The 16,986-nt window shown below is 45.3% G+C and overlaps 1 protein-coding gene across 3 annotated transcripts in view; it reads right to left on the reverse strand.

The window, feature by feature from the left end:
- LOC146205046 (heterogeneous nuclear ribonucleoprotein F-like) overlaps positions 1-16,986 on the reverse strand; it is a 44,128-nt gene that overhangs the window by 10,549 nt on the left and 16,593 nt on the right. For 2 of the 3 annotated variants that reach the window (XM_084589733.1, XM_084589731.1), the window contains exons 7-9: positions 15,783-15,815; positions 12,000-12,115; positions 11,574-11,709 (exon numbers count right to left, since the gene is read on the reverse strand). In XM_084589733.1, coding sequence (XP_084445859.1) covers positions 11,574-11,709; positions 12,000-12,115; positions 15,783-15,815 — 285 coding nt within the window. The remainder of the gene's footprint in view (positions 1-11,573; positions 11,710-11,999; positions 12,116-15,782; positions 15,816-16,986) is intronic. The other variant, XM_084589732.1, reaches the window with a different exon arrangement.

Raw genomic sequence — 16,986 nt, forward strand, 5'->3', positions numbered from 1 at the left:
AGCGGTACTTCTTCGCGCCTGGCATGACTCTCGCGTTGCACTAGCGTGGTCGGCAGAAAGACAAAATGGCGTCACTGGGAGTCCGCATTTCAGGGCTAGCTTGCCGGAACCAACCAAACGACGCCATTTTGATCACGTGTCTTAACCGGCCAATAGTAGCGCGCGCTGCATGCTATCTTTTTGTTTGTTTTTTATGGGGAAGGCGGAGCGCACAGGCTTGCTTTCCGAAAGAAAAAATAAGCCGAAAGCGCGCGCTTTCGAACGAGACCAAAATCGCCGCGGTGGAGCGCGTAGTTCTCATGCGCCGGGCGATCGAAATTGGGTGTCGTTTGTCCACAATTTAAAGGGCAGTGGGTGTGGTACTGCATTTTTTAAGGGGAGATGCTACTCGAAGACACTTTTTCTTTAATATTTGACTTAGAGCTATGAAACTCTGGTTAATAAATCAGTTTTTTATGCTGATTTCAAATCTGCAATTAGGTTTATTGTAAGTTGCATAGTTTTTGTTCTGTTCAGTGACAGTGTGTAAAATATACTCTTTTGCCCCCCTTCTTTGTCATACTAAACTTCCATAAACACACATCGTTGATGGCTCATTTTGATCTATATAAACTGTAGAGTGCCAAAAGCTAATAATAAAGTACATATTAAGTATGCTAATGACGTGAAAAATTTGAACCTGGCAAGTCTACATTGTCAAGACACCACCATGTGGTAACTTTTATTTTTTTTGTAAATATTTGATCAGTATTTATTCTTGAAAGAGATAATGGCACTCCTCATACCTCAGAGAAAATGTGTGCAAAATTTCATTCAGATACGAGCATCAGAAGTACCAAAAACATGAAGGGCAAACGCTAAAAATTGCCCAAAATTGCGTTTTGAGAAAAATGCATTTGAAGTTAAAATTGCATGTTTATTTAAAAAAGAGAGCTTCAATGCCGATCAAACTTTGGTTCAAAAGAGGAAAATTGTCCATAAAGCAGCCACTGGCACTAGAAACTTCCTGCAGCATATGTTGCTCCCTCATGACCCTTGCGAGTGGACTCCGACATGCGCTTTTTTTCTTCAGTGTGCGGCGATTTGCGTTCGCTTCCGCAGTCAGCTTCAAGGACATTTGTTTCTGCATTGTTATTTCTCTGGATGTGCCAAGCTATGATGCACTGGCTTGTGGAGTCCAATAATTGAGGAAAATCGCACTAGCTGCTCATATCCAATTCCTATAAAACAGGCCGCCACAGCAGCTTTGACGTTGACGGCGAAGCTTTCATCCGAGCTCCCGCTGTCAATCTCTGCTCGCATCCCTGCACGCCATAACTCGCCGCAATCAGTATGTTGTGGAAAGCACACATTGCGGGCAGGCAGAGTTCTCACAGAGTAGTTCAAGAAACGAAGCGAGTCTGCGCTTTGCGCCCGGTTCCCGAATACTGGAAGTCCTGAACGCTGGCTTGGGCAAATCGCGCCGCGCACAAGAACGTTCACCGCTGCCAAGTCAGTAACTACAGATGACGCCTCATCGCAGGCTATTTCCTCACCTTAGAAATGCCCAATCTTTTTTTCCGAGGCACTCACACAATCTAACGCCGCTTCAAATTCCTCGGAGGCATCTGAAACGCTGGAGGGATCGGCGTCGGTTCCACTAGGCCTAACTGCCACAGGTCGAGTTGTCACTGGACGAGCCTTCTCTTTCGATTTTCGCGAACGTCCTCTATATTTGTGAACAGAACGGTATTTCACTCCTCGGTGACTGCGCCGGTTCAATTGTGCTTCATCCATGATGAAGATAAAGTTGCCGAACGATCGTCACTCGGGAACGCACCTCGACGTAGCATGGAGCCAGCAAGTGGGCTTCGCCACATGCGCGCGCGTGGCGGCCAATGGCGAGGCTTGATTCGTACCACGTGATTTAAAAACCAGTCGCAGCGCTCGAAAAACGCGACGTAGGCATGCTTTTTTTTATTATTGCTTGCGTTTTAGTCGCCGGACAACTGTGGTGATTGGGAGAATGCGGCTTGGCTGATCTCCTCACGTGATCCGCAGCGGCGATCAACTGCGCTATGCCGACCGCGGGACGCTCGAAGATAGCATACTTTCGGTCGTTTAACTGCCACCAACGTAATTTCAGCCCATTTCCTGTTTAAACTCAGCTTTGATTTTTATTTTCATGAAAGTAGAGATACTAAACTTGACAAAACAAGTAAAAACAAAAAATCCGTCATTTTCGAAAAAAACCCGCGTTTTTCGACCCGCATCTCCCCTTAATCGCTATAACTTCATAAATACGCGGGGTATAAGGATGAAAATTTGCGTGCAGATGCGGAATGGTGCGAGGAATACGAAAATGAAAAAATTGAAAATCCGATTTTTCAGGCCGATTTTCGGTGCCAAAGAGCCGTGTCCACCCTTAAAGGTGGATACGCATCAAATTTCAAATGCATTTTTCTTATCGTTAATGATGCCTAAAACATCCTGTATAATTCGCACCATGTGATTTTCACCTACAGCCGCTAAATAATTTACAATTTTATTTTCTCACGTGCTTTTTGGTTTGAACTGCCAAGTAATGGCTGTGATGTCAAAGTAGTCACATCTGGGTCATGTGAGGGATCAAAACTGCGATTACAATACAGTAGCCGACGGGTAATTCGGACTCCAATAATTCGGACTTGTAGGATATTTCGGACTTCAGTGAGGCACCGTCAGTCACCCCATAGAAGCGCATACATATTCGCGACGGATATTTCGGACTTTAAAAGTCCGAAAGTTCGATTTTTCGGACTAATTTCAGTCCCCTGCAGGCCAAAATCTGCCATCTTATCGGCTTTTCGCCGGCGCAACAAGCGCCATCTTGGATTGAGGTGGATTGGCTCTGCAGTTGGATTGGCTTGACATGGTTTCGGTGCCCCATTTTTGCCAGGAGAGGCCCCTGCAATCTCTGCCGCTTCGAGGTGGCAGTCGGATTGTCATCGCCGTCAACCTGCTTTTGTCGCCAACGCTGACGTGGGCAGCTATCTCTTTGTGCTTTGTCTCATACGTCCGCCGTGTTGTCACACGAGTTTCTCCGACCGCGTCAACCGAGTGGCGCGCCGTCAATCCTTTGGCCGTTTTGTGATTGCGTCCGGCGGTTCCACCGCTCTGAACGAAAAGTGCCTCATTTTTGCGTGTTTGACGAGCGGTGTGGTGCGCACTCGGGCTGTGGACATGGCCCCGCCAGTGCTGCCGGGTCCGTCAAAGAAGCGTGGGAGCTATTCTACCATGACCCTTGAGAAAAAGGCAGCGATCATAAAGCTAGTGCTGAGTGGGCGAACGCAAGCTGACGTGGCCAAGGAGTTCGCACTGTCGAAGCAAACTATTTCGGATTACGTGAAAAATAAGGAGAAGATTTTTTCCGCCTTTGAGGCGTCCCACAGCAGCAGCCAGAAGAACGACAGGAAAGGCGACCACCCCGAATTGGAGAAGGCCTTGCTACTCTGGCTTAAAGCTGCTTTAGCGAAAAACCTTCCAGTGTCGGGCGACACGTTGAAGGAAAAGGCAGAGACCCTGGCCGTGAAAATGAGAATTGAAAAATTCAAGTTCACGGACGGATGGCTCCGCGGTTTCAAGAAGAGACACGGTGTGTCTTTTAAGAAGACCTCACGGACGACGAACTTGTACGCCAGGTTCTTCAACCTGAAGACGAGTCGGACTCCGACGACGACTCGGGCGGCCTACCACAGCCATCGCTTGCGCAAATTACGAACGCTGTGAAATTGCTGTCTAGCGTGTACAGCGAAACGACAACTTTGGCGCAAATACAAGCGCAAATCGTCGCCAGCAAAAGAAATTTGCCGCAAGGTAAAATCGGCGACTTTTTTAAGCCGATTTCCTCTGAATAAAGTGATTTTTTGTGCTTCACGGATTTTTCGGACTGTTCGATTATTCGGACCATTTTTCGGGTCCCTTCAAGTCCGAAAAACGGTCGGCGACTGTAGTTGCTTCTTATCTTGTTGCGGTGCCCGTTCTTGGGGCAGGTTAACTTCAGCGTAGTGAATTAGAATGACAAAGGAATGACTACCATATAAACTCGTGTAAGGGTCGCACCCCCGCTTTTGACTAGATAAAACTGCTTAAAATATTCTAGAATTTATTCGTGTAGAGCCGCACCCCCCTTTTTCAAAGCGCGCGCCAGACGCGCCTGCGTTCACTGCGCCGTTTACGTGGCAGTCCGAAACGCGGCGCGCACATCGGAACAGTGGCTTCATGCCACCTGCTTTTTCTATTTTTTACTTTGTTAAGCGTCACACCCATCGGCGCCTCATCAGGCCTCGTCTCGTATTCCTCGTGTTTATCAAGCACCTTTGGAGATTGCTTGGTGGCTCAAGCCTACGCAGACGTTGACTGCTCGACTTGCGTGTGCGCATAGCCGTTCTACCTGGCAAGGATGAGCAAGTACTTAAACAGTTATACAGCAATGTTCAAGATAAAAGTCGTCGACTATGCTCTGGAGCACGGAAAGCATGCAGCAGCAAGGCACTTTGACATTGACAAGAAAAATGTGCGACCCTGGTGCAACCAGAAAGATTCGCTGGCGAGCACGTCAGGCACTAGACGCGCCTTCCAGGGGAAGTCCTGCAAATTCTCCAACCTTGAAGTTGATCTCACAAGCAATGTCTCAGAGGTGCGAAACAACGGGTACGCTCTGTCGATCGGCATGCTGTGGTAGCTATGTCTCAGAGGTGCGAAACAATGGGTACGCTCTGCCAACCGACATGCTGTGGTTTAAGACACTAGAGCTGGCGCGTGCAAAGAGCACACCTCGCGATGATTTTAAGGCAACTGCTGGTTGGACGCGAAGGTTTATGATGCGCAACAATCTGTTCATTCGGCAAAGAACAACAATGTGTCAGCGGCTTCCTCACGAATACGAAGATAAGCTTCTGAATTTTCAGAAGTATGTCATCGCAAAGCGACAGCAGAACCAATATAGTAGCTTATCGCAAATTGGCAACGCAGATCAAACTCTGGTTATGGTTTGACAGCCCAGAAAACTGCACGACTGACTTCAAGGGGAGCAAGACTTTCACACTGTGCGTACAACTGGTGCAGAGCAGCAGCGTTGCACAATAATGTTATGCATTTTGACAGACAGCCCCTAGTTGTCGCCGAATGATAATTTCAGGTGAAAAAATTTTCCCAATGAGTAGTTCCCTTGAGGCATCATCGTACGTGCACAAGAAAAGGGTTGGATGAAGGACACCCTCGTGTCTGATTGGATTCAGTCGGTGTGGAACAAGCGCCCCAGTGCCATGCTCGCGAAAAAATCCCTGCTTGTGTTCGATAGCTTCGGCGGGCACTTGACTCGGGAGGTGAAGGATGAGCTTCGAAAAGCAAAAATGGACATGGCAGTTATTCCGGGGGGGGGCTTACTGGTATGCTACAGCCCCTGGATGTGAGCGTAAATAGGCCGTTCAAGGTTGCGTTCCGTCGGTGCTACACGGAATGGATGGCGAACGCCACCTATGAAATGACGTCTACTGGACAGCTTAAGAGCTTCCTTGGCGACTGTTGCGGAGTGGATTGTTAGCGCATGAGGCTCTATTTCTTCAGAGATCATTTTTAAGTTTCAAAGCAATCGGAATTTGTAATGAACTTGACGGCATCGAGGATGACCTCGTCTTGAAGACTGGGCATCCGAGGAAACGGACCAGCCAGCCTCGAGCTCCGAGAACAACGGTATTGAGTGAGAAAAAGTCTAAAGCCGGAATAAAGGCATTTTCAATCATTAGCATACAATCACCATTAGTTTTTTTTTTTGGCAACACAAAAAGTTTCATTTTTTATTCGTGTAAGGGCTGCACCTTCAAAACACTCGCACGATTTAAAAAAAAAAAAAGTGCAGTCCTTACACAAGTTTATATGGTACACTGCTGTTTTTTAAAAAGTGAAAAAAAGAATTGATTATAAATTATTTAGCTCTCACAGAAAAACATTGCGATGAGGTTCATGTTCAGTAAAGCCTTATGCATCGATACAACGAATATAAGATGAACAGAAAAATTAGGTGTCTATACTCTTTTGAGGGGGAACACGAGTCTTAGAAACTGAAAAATCGTAAAAAAATCTTTTTTTTTTTTTTAAATATCTTTCAAAGTCTGCACCTTTCCACAACATTTCACAGTTCAAGTTTAGTATATTGCCTGCAAGAACAATTTATATTGTCACTGTTGACCGAATTTCAACTGAAATCAGTACCAAAATGGCACTTTTCCCATAGCGCACAGTTCCTGTAACATGCGTGCTATTGAAGCCATCTTGGTCATGATTGACAGAGCAGTTTTCCCTCTTAAAATCCCCCGCCACCACCATTCTCGCCCGTTCACTGGGCTGAGAAAAAAAAAAGAAAAAGAAAGGGTCCCAATGCGCTATTTTATTTGTTATTCAGGGCACGTGACGTGAGGGCGCTACCTGATTGGCTGAATAAGCCTCCGCCATCTGCACGACGCACTCGGTTACAGCCCAGTACAAGAGGCAGTGCCATTTTGTTTGTGTTGTGTTCGAAGCAATGCAGCCCAGAAAAACTAAAGAGCAGCAAAAGACAGCGGCAGACAATATAAAACCCCAAACTTAAATGCAGTAACGGACAGGAAGAATGAATTTTTCACCGACAGCGCCATCGTTGCGACCAGACCATCTAGCGGAACTTCGTTCTCCATTGTGAATTTAATATTGGTGATCTATATACAGTCGAGCCCACTTATAATGATACCGGTTATTACAATATATCGGCTATAACAATGAACAGCCATGTCACCGTCAAATTTACTATGTATCCAATAGTAAAAAAATCCATTTACTACAATGATGGGTTGCCGCACTAACGGTTATAACGATTAAAACCGGCTACTGTGACCCAGCTTCAAAATAAAATACGCGCAATTCCGACGAAAATGCGAGCGTCCGCAATCGCGCAAAGCGAGCGCATTTCGCTCCGCATGTCACCATTCCACCCCTCGAGACGAGTGGACTGCGCCCACGATACGAAGAGAGGAGAGCACTCCGTTTCTCTACCCTTGCCTCCCCCCACTTCCAAAAAGCTTCCAATGTTGCATTCCTTACACTTTAAGTATCCACATGTATATTAAAATGAATTTCTGATGAGCATTTTGCCCCCTATTGTTTGGGCAGACAATAAAAGTAATTTTCTAATACAATTTTTTACCTCTCGAACTTGTCCCAGAAAGAAAATTTTAGCATACTTGAGATAAGCAGGAAGAACAACATTTCAGAGAAGTTCCATCAAATTTGGTTGGTAAATAACAAAATTAGCTTTAAGACCCATTGAGGTCAAATCGAGCTGGATTTTGATCGGACGCATGCAAAAAATATGTGCTCCACCGGCATCATTTTGGTCTCGTTAGAAAGATTGTGATTCAGGCTATTCCCATGTTACGATTAGCGTCCGATAGCGGACACCCAAAGCGGGAACCAAAGGTACAAAATTGCACGAAACACGCTGCTATTGGGCTCTGAAACCATGTGACTCAACTGGCCGCTGTTTGTTGGCGATCAGCATCGACCTACTTGTACATTAAAAATTATTTTCTGATTACCATTTATTCCCTTATTGTTTAAGCAAACAGCAGCAATAATTTTCAAATACCTTTAAAACTAATTGCTTTAGAGGAAAAATTTTTGCACACTTGAAATAAAAAAAAAACTGAACAATTCTGTGAGGTTTCACAAAATTGGGGCAATAAATAACAAAAACGGTTTTAATACCCATGTCCCCCCTTATGTGTGGTGATCAGCATTCGACGGTCATAACCCCCCCCCCCCCCCCCCCTTCATTTATGTTATGAACTGTCCCCCCAAACTGATGTAAACTCTTTAAAAAGAGGGCTCATTACGCGAATAAATATGGCATGTATCAGCAGCTTGTAAGCAAAAATGGCTGTACCCGTGAGGGTCGTAGGCAGTGTGGAAGTGTCGAAGGTGTGAAACATGTGCCAGTGCCTTTTTATGTTTACAAAAACCTTAAGCCCTACTACTTCAAAAGCCTTCGATGTTGCAGGTCTGAATGCAGTCTGACAGTGTTTCATTGAGAGATATCAAATGCAGTAAATTTTATGAACATTAACTAGCCAGGTGCTCCAAAATATTTCACTCTGTTGAGAACTTGCAGTTTTCGTTACTGATGAAGTCAACTGTATTCACAACCAATATTTGTTGCCAATCAAATTATGACGCCTTTCTTTTTCACTGAAATGGCCTACAAGAAAAGCAAGTGATCGCATTTATAATGGGACAGTGGCCATGTGCACACCAGTGCACGCGCATAAAAGTCGTCAGTGTTTTGAGGTGGTGGTCAGAGGTGCTCGTTTCAGGTTTCTTGATTTTAAGGGGGAGGCGGCTCTTTAGGACGAAAAAATCGATTTTTCAGAAATAAAATTTTCGAAATCTGCAACTGTTTTACTACCAGTCTGTGAATTTTCTAACCTCTGGAGTCAATATTTACACTGTAAAATGAGTAGAAAAACATATATCCGCGCTCGCTTTGAGGAAATTTTCGTGCAAGGACAGTTCTTTTTCCGCGGCACGCTATCGTCGCCTACTGAAGCGATCGGCGCCATCTTGGTCTCATTTGAAAGAGCTGCTTTTCGTTTTCAATTTCGCGCCATTGCTGTTATTTTGCGCGTATTGGATGAGGGAGAAAATGCCGGCAAAGACCAGCCGAAACACGCGACGCTATTCGCTAGGCAGTGCACGTGACTGAAGCCCGCTATCCTATTGGTTGACGCGCCCCGCGTCGTCTGCTGGGAGCGTCAGCGACGCACAAGCGGTAGCCATCTTGCCAAAGTGCGTTCGTCGGAGTGGAGCGACCTGCAACGATGTCGACGTCGGCGCCGAAATTCCGTGTTTCTCACAAGTACGGGAAGAAGCGAAAAAAATCGCTGATTAGCAACATGAAGAGAGCCGTGGACACCCCGAGAGCTGTGGAAACCTCGACCGCCCTGGACATGCCTCCGCCAGCGGATCGGGAAGTGCCGACCCGGATAGGCCTAACAGCGGCGCCGACTGCGGAAACCTCTTCGGACAGCGGTCGCGTTCGTCGCGATACTCCGATGCTAGAAACTTGTGACATAAAAGAAAGGGACAGGAAAGCCCAAGAGAAGATTCAACAGATGGCAGCGGCTGCAGCAACGGAGCGCAAGACTGAGATCATCGACAGAATTGACGCCACGATCGCCCCTCTTAGCGACACAACCTTCACGATTGTAAGCTTGAAGTTAGTGAACGAAATGCTGGCGTCTGTGAAGTGCAAAGTGTGCGACGGCGACGTAAACATCGACAAATCCGAAAGGGAATACGGCCTTGCCGCCAAACTGAATCTGGTGTGCACGAACTGTGGAGACATTTCATCGCGATGGAGCTCGCCGCGCGTGAAGACCGACCAGACAGTGAGTCCGTTCGTGGTTAACATTCTCGCCGCGCGTGCGATGCAGTCGACCGGAAATCAACGTGCGGCGCTGAATGATATATTTTCGACAATGAATATATCGCACCGCGGTCTGCACGCAAGAACTTGGCAAAAGTACGTCAAGACGAAGTTGACGCCAGCAGTGGATCGCGCAGCCCATAAGTTGACTTCCGACTGTGCGCGAGCAGTTCAGGAAGTTTACGCAGAGCTAAATATTGGGCATCCACGCAACATCGCGGTCTCATTCGACGGTTCCTGGATGACACGTGGACACTCCTCGCACGTTGGCATCGGAACTGTCATTGAACTGTTCACGGGACTTGTTCTCGACTTCGTTGTGCTGAGCAACTTCTGCGCCGCGTGTGAACGGGGCCCGAAAGAAGACGACCCCACATACCTAGTCTGGAAGCAGAGCCATATCTGCCAAAAAAATACGAGCAAAAAGGCTGGTGAAATGGAGGTTGAGGCTGCCCTGATCCTATTCCAGCGGTCACTACAGCAGCATAACCTCCGTTATACCACAATGCTCTCGGACGGGGACAGCTGCACGTTCCCTGCTTTGAAAGAAGCGGAAGTGTACGATTACATTGAAATTCAGAAAGAAGATTGCGTAAATCACGTGCAAAAACGCATGGGCACTGCGCTGCGCAATCTGGTCACCAAGCAGAAGGGCCCTGCTGGAGAATCATTTGGTGGAAGAGGCAAACTCACCCAAGATTTGATCACCAGAATGAGCTCCTATTATTCATGGGCGCTCAAATCACACATAGGTGATGTGGGGGCCACTCACAAAGCTGTGATGGCTACCTACCATCATGTGACATCGAACGACTCTACTTACAACCACAGCCTATGTCCAACAGGGCCTGATTCTTGGTGCCGGCAAAATGCGGCAGAGGCTAGAGGTGAAGCTATGCCACATCACCGATACAATTTGCCATCCTATGTCTGCAGTGCCTTACTGCCTATATACGAAAGGCTTTCAGACAGGAGGCTGCTGGAACGCTGCCAACGAGGCAAGACTCAAAACAACAATGAGAGTTTGCATGCAATGATATGGGCACTTGCCCGAAAGGAACGGCATGCTTCTCTCTTCACCGTTCAGGCTGCTGCGGCTGAAGCTGTAATGAAATTCAATGCCGGTAGTGAAAGGACTGCTGCTCGTATACTGCAAGAGCTCAGCCTAATGCCTAGCCCCCAGACACGCAAGCGGATGCACGAGAAAGATGATCAACGGAAAACTGCATCTATACAGAAGCGCAAGTCGGCGGAAACTCTGCAGCGCACACTGAGAAAGCGCCATTTCAATGACTGTAGTCAGACTGACTATATCCCAGGGGGGTATTAAGCACCCGGCAATACCAATATGTGAATAAATTTGATGCATTTTTCCATAAACAGCACTTTCTCTGTTTTTGTTGTTTTTCTCAAAATGAAAATTTTGGACACTCAGCAGATCCCAAACTAGCATATCTCGACATCTATGGCAGATAGAACCATAATTCTTTTTTTAGCACGTAGCTAGTTGTGTAGGCTATGCAATGTTGGAAGCATAATTTTTAATTATGCTTCAGAATTTTTTTTAAATGCTCTAGTTCTTGATTGCATGTTAGGCACGATTTGTACCTTGAGTTTCAGTGTCTTTTAAAATCACTTATAATGATAAAAGGAAAAAAAACTGCTTCCAACATTGCATCCCTCTTTCTTTCTAGAATCTAACCATGTGCCATTTGTAACCCTTTGTAAGGTCCTTTTTCCCCCATTGTTCATGGTAATTATAAGGAGCTAATTAAGTGTATCCTGAGAACTAGTTAACATATCTTAAAAGCAATCACATTTTTGAAATCTGCTCGAAAAAATAGTAAAGGGTGTGCATTTTGATTAAGTTTGGTGCAGAAACAAAAGAAATTTCTCTAAGAGTAGCCTCCCCCCTTAAATATCAATGCCCAGATACATCAGCAAGGGAACATACAATGTGGTACGCTGAGGCAAAGCTGGAGCCAAAGCCACGCAACAGATTGCTTTGGAACCAGGTTGCTCTGCCACAAGGACATTTTCACATTCATTTTGCACAAACAATAAAATACTAACATAAGCCAAATAAAAGAATGCTTACGCATGTGGGCCTTATCTTTGCTCATAGCTTTGACCGCTTCCTCGTGTGTGGCAAACTCAACATCACATTCACCTGATGGACGACCACTGTCTTCATAGATGAAATGCACATTTACAGGATTCATGGGCTGGAAAAACTGAGAAAAAAAACAAACAAGAAATGAGTTACCCCCATTTATACCGAATGCGACATCTATTTACCATATCAACAATATGTTGTGCTAAGGACAGTAAGTAAAACTTCAGTCAATCAACTTCAGTCAACCAATAAGGTTTAACTGAAATTTAGAAAGCACTAGATTTATTTTGCACCTGTAGCGAATCACTCATGCCAAAACAACATGAGGAGTGTCTGAAGGTGCTATATAATTTTTTTTTTAGCTTCACAAGACAGGGTAAAACATACCATTCACTCGCTAGCACTCACCTCAAAAATGTCACGTTCAGTAGCTCGGAATGGTAGACCTCGCATGTGTACGAAGTGACCAGTTGCGGAGAAATGACTACCACCAACAGAGCCTCCTGGAAAACGCAAATTTTGTGCTGGAAAATGTACCACTAAACTTAGTATGTGCTCACTGCTTTGACAAAGAAGCACTCTTACATCAAAAACCCCTGTGATAAACTTCCTGTTTCGAAGAATAAAAAGAGATACGCTTCACCCTAAAGCAGGAAAAAAATTGGACATGTTGGCACTGATTCATGATGAATGCTATAATGCAAAAAAGGACAACACATGTTAGGAAAGGGCAACTTTAAGTCCAATTAATGTGCGACCATATCAGCAGCCAGCACCATATTGAGATTCTTAGCTCATAACACTGATGCTGACAATGGCTACGCCAGATTTTTGGGTGAACAGGGCCTTCAGTGCTATAGTGTTAAAATGTGAGCAACACCACTTAATAAATATGCAATGCAGCAAAGCCTACCCAAGTAGCTTCCAAATGAGTATTTATGATGTCTGGTAATTTGAACCATGTAGCCGATCAAAGAAAGAAAAAAATTGGGGGCATATTTAAGCTTCGCCTTTTAGCTGATGACTTGAAGTAACTGCCGACGATAGCAGATGGTTCCCATATAAATCAACAGTTCCCCTTGCAAAGTACCATCTGCATACACGCACTATGCTACTCGCTTAGCACCAATCCCTTAATTTGTGCCTCTACTAGTTAACACAGGCATTAGCATACAGTTATATGAAACTACATTATGTAAAAGACCGCCTGACATAGAAACGAAACCATATTAGCCAAGGTGCACTAATGCATCTGCATGGCCTAGGGGTAGTCTGACTGAGTCGGGATCTAAGAGCTGCCCTAGATGGCAGCTCACGACAGTCAGCTGCCATGTGACCTTGCAATATTGCAAAACCCACCAATCTGTGCCCAGCAATGTTCCGTTTATACCATCAGCCAGGGGTATTCTCGTGCATCTTCAGCGACAACGCCATCACAGAGGCTCTTTATTCACCTAATTTGTAGGTTTTATCACAAACATGATGTCTGCCTTGCTGTAAAACATATCTACACAGATTATTTTCTTAACAGTTTTCAGATATGTAAAAATTAAAGATCATCTTCTCATCTATCAAATTACTGGCATACCAAACTATTTCACAATCCCCTTTGGGTGATTAATATATTTGGGATTAATGTACAGCTTGCTCACAAAATTAACTACAACTGACACTGAGCTGAATGGCAGTCGAAACAAGCCTCTTTTTGCAAAACTTCTGTCCATCATGCTATGGCTTATTTTACTTATTAATAAAAATATACAAGTATTTGCCAATTTTCAACTCAATAAATTTATATTGTAGAAATCACTAATGAACAGTGCATGGAAGCAAGTGAGCAAATTTAGGGCATACAAATTTTGGTAGGCTTTTTGGCTCGAAAAGGGACATGCTTTGAATATACCGTATACATGCGTGCAATGGCCGCACGCGTGTAATGGCTGCACCCCGAACTTGAGAAAGAAAATTGGAAAAAAAAAAAAAAAAACTTTAAAAAAATTTCTTGAGTAAAAGCGGCACCATGAGTTTCAGGAAGTTGGGCAGTGCCGTCTACTGTACGATGCAAGAAATACGGAACGTTTTGTGGTTACTGCAGCCAGGTGGGGCCCAAAAATCAAGTGAAAGCCAAAGTGAAGCGTAAGGTTAGAAGTAGAATTGCCAATAAGAATTAAGAACAAAATATTTGAGGAAAAAAAAGTCGAGCATGGGGGCAGCGGCCACCACTTCCGTTACAAAGGGGGCGTTCCTAGCCGTAGCGATGCCCGCCCGTTACAAAGGGTGAGGCCTGCAAATCTAATCCAATCCAATCCAAGTCTGTTCGCTCCTCCGTTTTACAGCCATTTCCTCGATCGCCCGAAGCATATCACGTGCGATCTCGCAATCGGAATGCATCGCTGCCCCGATTTGTTCTGCGCTCGTAGGCTGAAGATACTCTTTTTCCTCTATGGGAAAACACGTTAGTTATACCGCTCACTTTAGGTTGAAAGTGATTCGCTACGCGAAAGAAGAAGGGCGGCTGGACGAAAGTTCGGCGTTGACGAAAAATGTGTACGGTGATGGTGCTCCCAAGAAGATGCCCTCAGGAAAACAAATGATCAGAGGCGCGCTTTCCGAGGAAAGCAGAGCATGTTTCCGGAAGTTGAAGACTCACTTCTCAAGTATGTGACAGAGACTCGGCGCAACGGCTTTGCTGTTTCGACTGAGATGTTGCGCCTGAAAGCGCTAGACATTGCACGCAGCAAGGGGATTGCGGCTACCGTGTTTAAAGCCAGCAATGGGTGGATTTCGCGCTTCATGAAGCGAAAAAACCTGTCCATTCACCGTCGCACGACGATGTGTCAACCGTCTACCCGAGGAGTATGGTGAAAAGCTTCTGCAGTTCCACAAGTTTGTTATCAACAAGCGCAGAGAACATGAGCACCTTCTCTCTCAGATTGGTAATGCCGATCAGACCCCGGTTTGGTTTGACGCACCCCAGAATGTGACAGTCGAGGCAAAGGGGAAGAAGAAGAGCGTGCGTGTGCTTACATCAGGGAGCGAAAGGCAGCGATGCACGGTCATGCTTTGCATCACAGCGGATGGACGAAAACTACTGCCTTACGTAGTTTTTAAGCGGCAACATCTACCTGCAGAAAAATTCCCTGATGGCATCGTTGTTCGTGCGCAGGACAAAGGATGGATGACGGGTGAGCTGGTGACAGACTGGTTGAAGTGTGTTTGGGAGAAGCGACGAGGGGCGAATCTTGCGACGCATTCTCTACTCGTCCTAGACAGCTTCAGGGGGCACCTGACAGAGAGCGTGCGGCAAAAGCTCCGCGCATTTAACACAGACTTGGCCGTCATACCTGGAGGCATGACCGGCATGCTTCAGCCGCTGGACTTCTCCGTAAACCGCCCTTTTAAGTGTGAATTTTGCCGTGCGTACAGTGAGTGGATGGCAACGGCCCTCCACCAGAAGACTCCAACCGGCCGACTGAAACGGGCATCGCTTGTGGCTGTTTGCCACTGGATACTCGAAGCGTGGGCCACGGTTTCGTTCGAGACTGTGGAAAAAAGTTTCAAGGTGACAGGGATATCAAACAGGCTGGACGGTACAGAGGATGACCTTATCTGGGACAAGGACGAGCCTGAAGTCCCGATGAGTTCGGAGGAGGAGGACGACGATGAGGAGTGGTTTTGGACACGGGACGAGCCTGAAATCCCGACGAGTTTAGCAGAGGAGGACGAGGAGTTTTTTTGACAATAATAAAAGCAGGTACCACCGCAAATAATTTTTTTCGCTGTCTTTTTTCTCATGTAATCGCCGCACCCCCTAATTTTCACCCCAATCCCGGGAAAAAAAGTGAGGCCATTACACGCGTGTATACGATACTTTTTACACTCTCAAGCCCATATTATACATTCACATGTTACTACAAGCTACTTCTAATAACAGAGGATAACAGACCTCAAATTCTGCTGCAACTATCCAGAAAGTAAGAGCATGAACAATGCCTGATAAATATTGCTGCGCTTCAAAAAGCAATTCACAAGCTCTGACAGAAAACAAAATTGCTGAAGTGCAAAAAACCTACCTTATTTCTTACAGCAATACATAGTGTACACGTTAGGAGCAATGTTACCACAAAGAAATTGCCCCCCCCCCCCCCCCCCCCTAAAAAAAAACAGCACAGCATCTTATAGGACACTTACCGAAATCTCCATAACCATCCTCTTCCACAAAGCCTGCCAGGTAGGAAATAGAGCAAAATCAGCCAATAAATAACAAAGTAATACACTTTTACATTACTGAATAAAAGAAAACCCAAAAATGCTTGCACAAAGAGCCATGAAAAGGTTGGTTTGATTTATGGGGTTTAAGAGGGTTCACCAGTGCCAACGTCCATAGAAAATATATGGCAATTTTTAGAAGCTCCAGCGTGTCTAAATGCACTTCAATTTTCATGGGGTTTGTGGCAGCATTTTCTTAAAGAATAAAAGAAATGCTGCATGCAGATTTTTTTTTCATTTCATTTTTTAAATCGGACAAATATTCCTACAAATTGCATTTTTAAGTATGCCTTCCTTGTCATCTCGTAAAAAAACTAGGCTAAATATCAAAATTTTGTGCGCAACATTGCCTTCCTTTTTCTTGCTTGATTGTTAACCCGCAATTTTTAGCCATATCGATCCTATTGTTAGCATTTTACAGGTTCTAAAAGTTGTGTATGTATTTTCTGCGGGGATTAGAAATTCGCACCAAATTTAACAATTTTCGTCGTGGCTCCATCTGGGGTCCAACTGTATTGACAATACTAAACTCTTACCACCAACCTGTTGCTTGTCAGTGTTCGTGCGCGCATGTTTTTCACAAACTTGGACAAACACTTATTTTCATCCTTTATTCCTGCTTGAGCTGTATTTCTGAAGTATTTTTCCCTTTTTACTGCTTGCTCGCCCTTGACCCCGAAGCCAACAAAAGGAAGTGGGATGCAAGGCGCAGTCAAAAAGAACCCCTCCCCCGCCGCCCCATGATATGGCATTGTTCGCACCAAAGCACAAGTGACTCACAGGGCCATCCATGTAGAAGAACAGCATTGTTCCCACCCCAATGCAAGCGAGCAGTATAGTAGGATACAAGTGAAAATTTACTACTTTGAAATAATCAGTTAGCTGATAAACAAAATGTCGCCTGAGGTCCTCAACACGGCTGTCAACAATCCTGGTCAGCTAGAACTGAGATGATGTTTTTTTTAATACGTGGCTAAAGTTAGCTGGGACGCCATATAGATGGCGACAAACAGCGAACAGTAGCTAAAAAGCGCGCTTCTCGGTCCAAATCTAGTCTAAAGGTGTTGAATCAGCAACGAAATGTCGGTTATCTAATGAACCTCACTGAGTGTCGCTCTTTCTAATT

Source organism: Amblyomma maculatum, chromosome 1, assembly GCF_055883805.1.
Source record: "Amblyomma maculatum isolate TAMU_Amacu chromosome 1, ASM5588380v1, whole genome shotgun sequence".
Taxonomy (NCBI): domain Eukaryota; kingdom Metazoa; phylum Arthropoda; class Arachnida; order Ixodida; family Ixodidae; genus Amblyomma; species Amblyomma maculatum.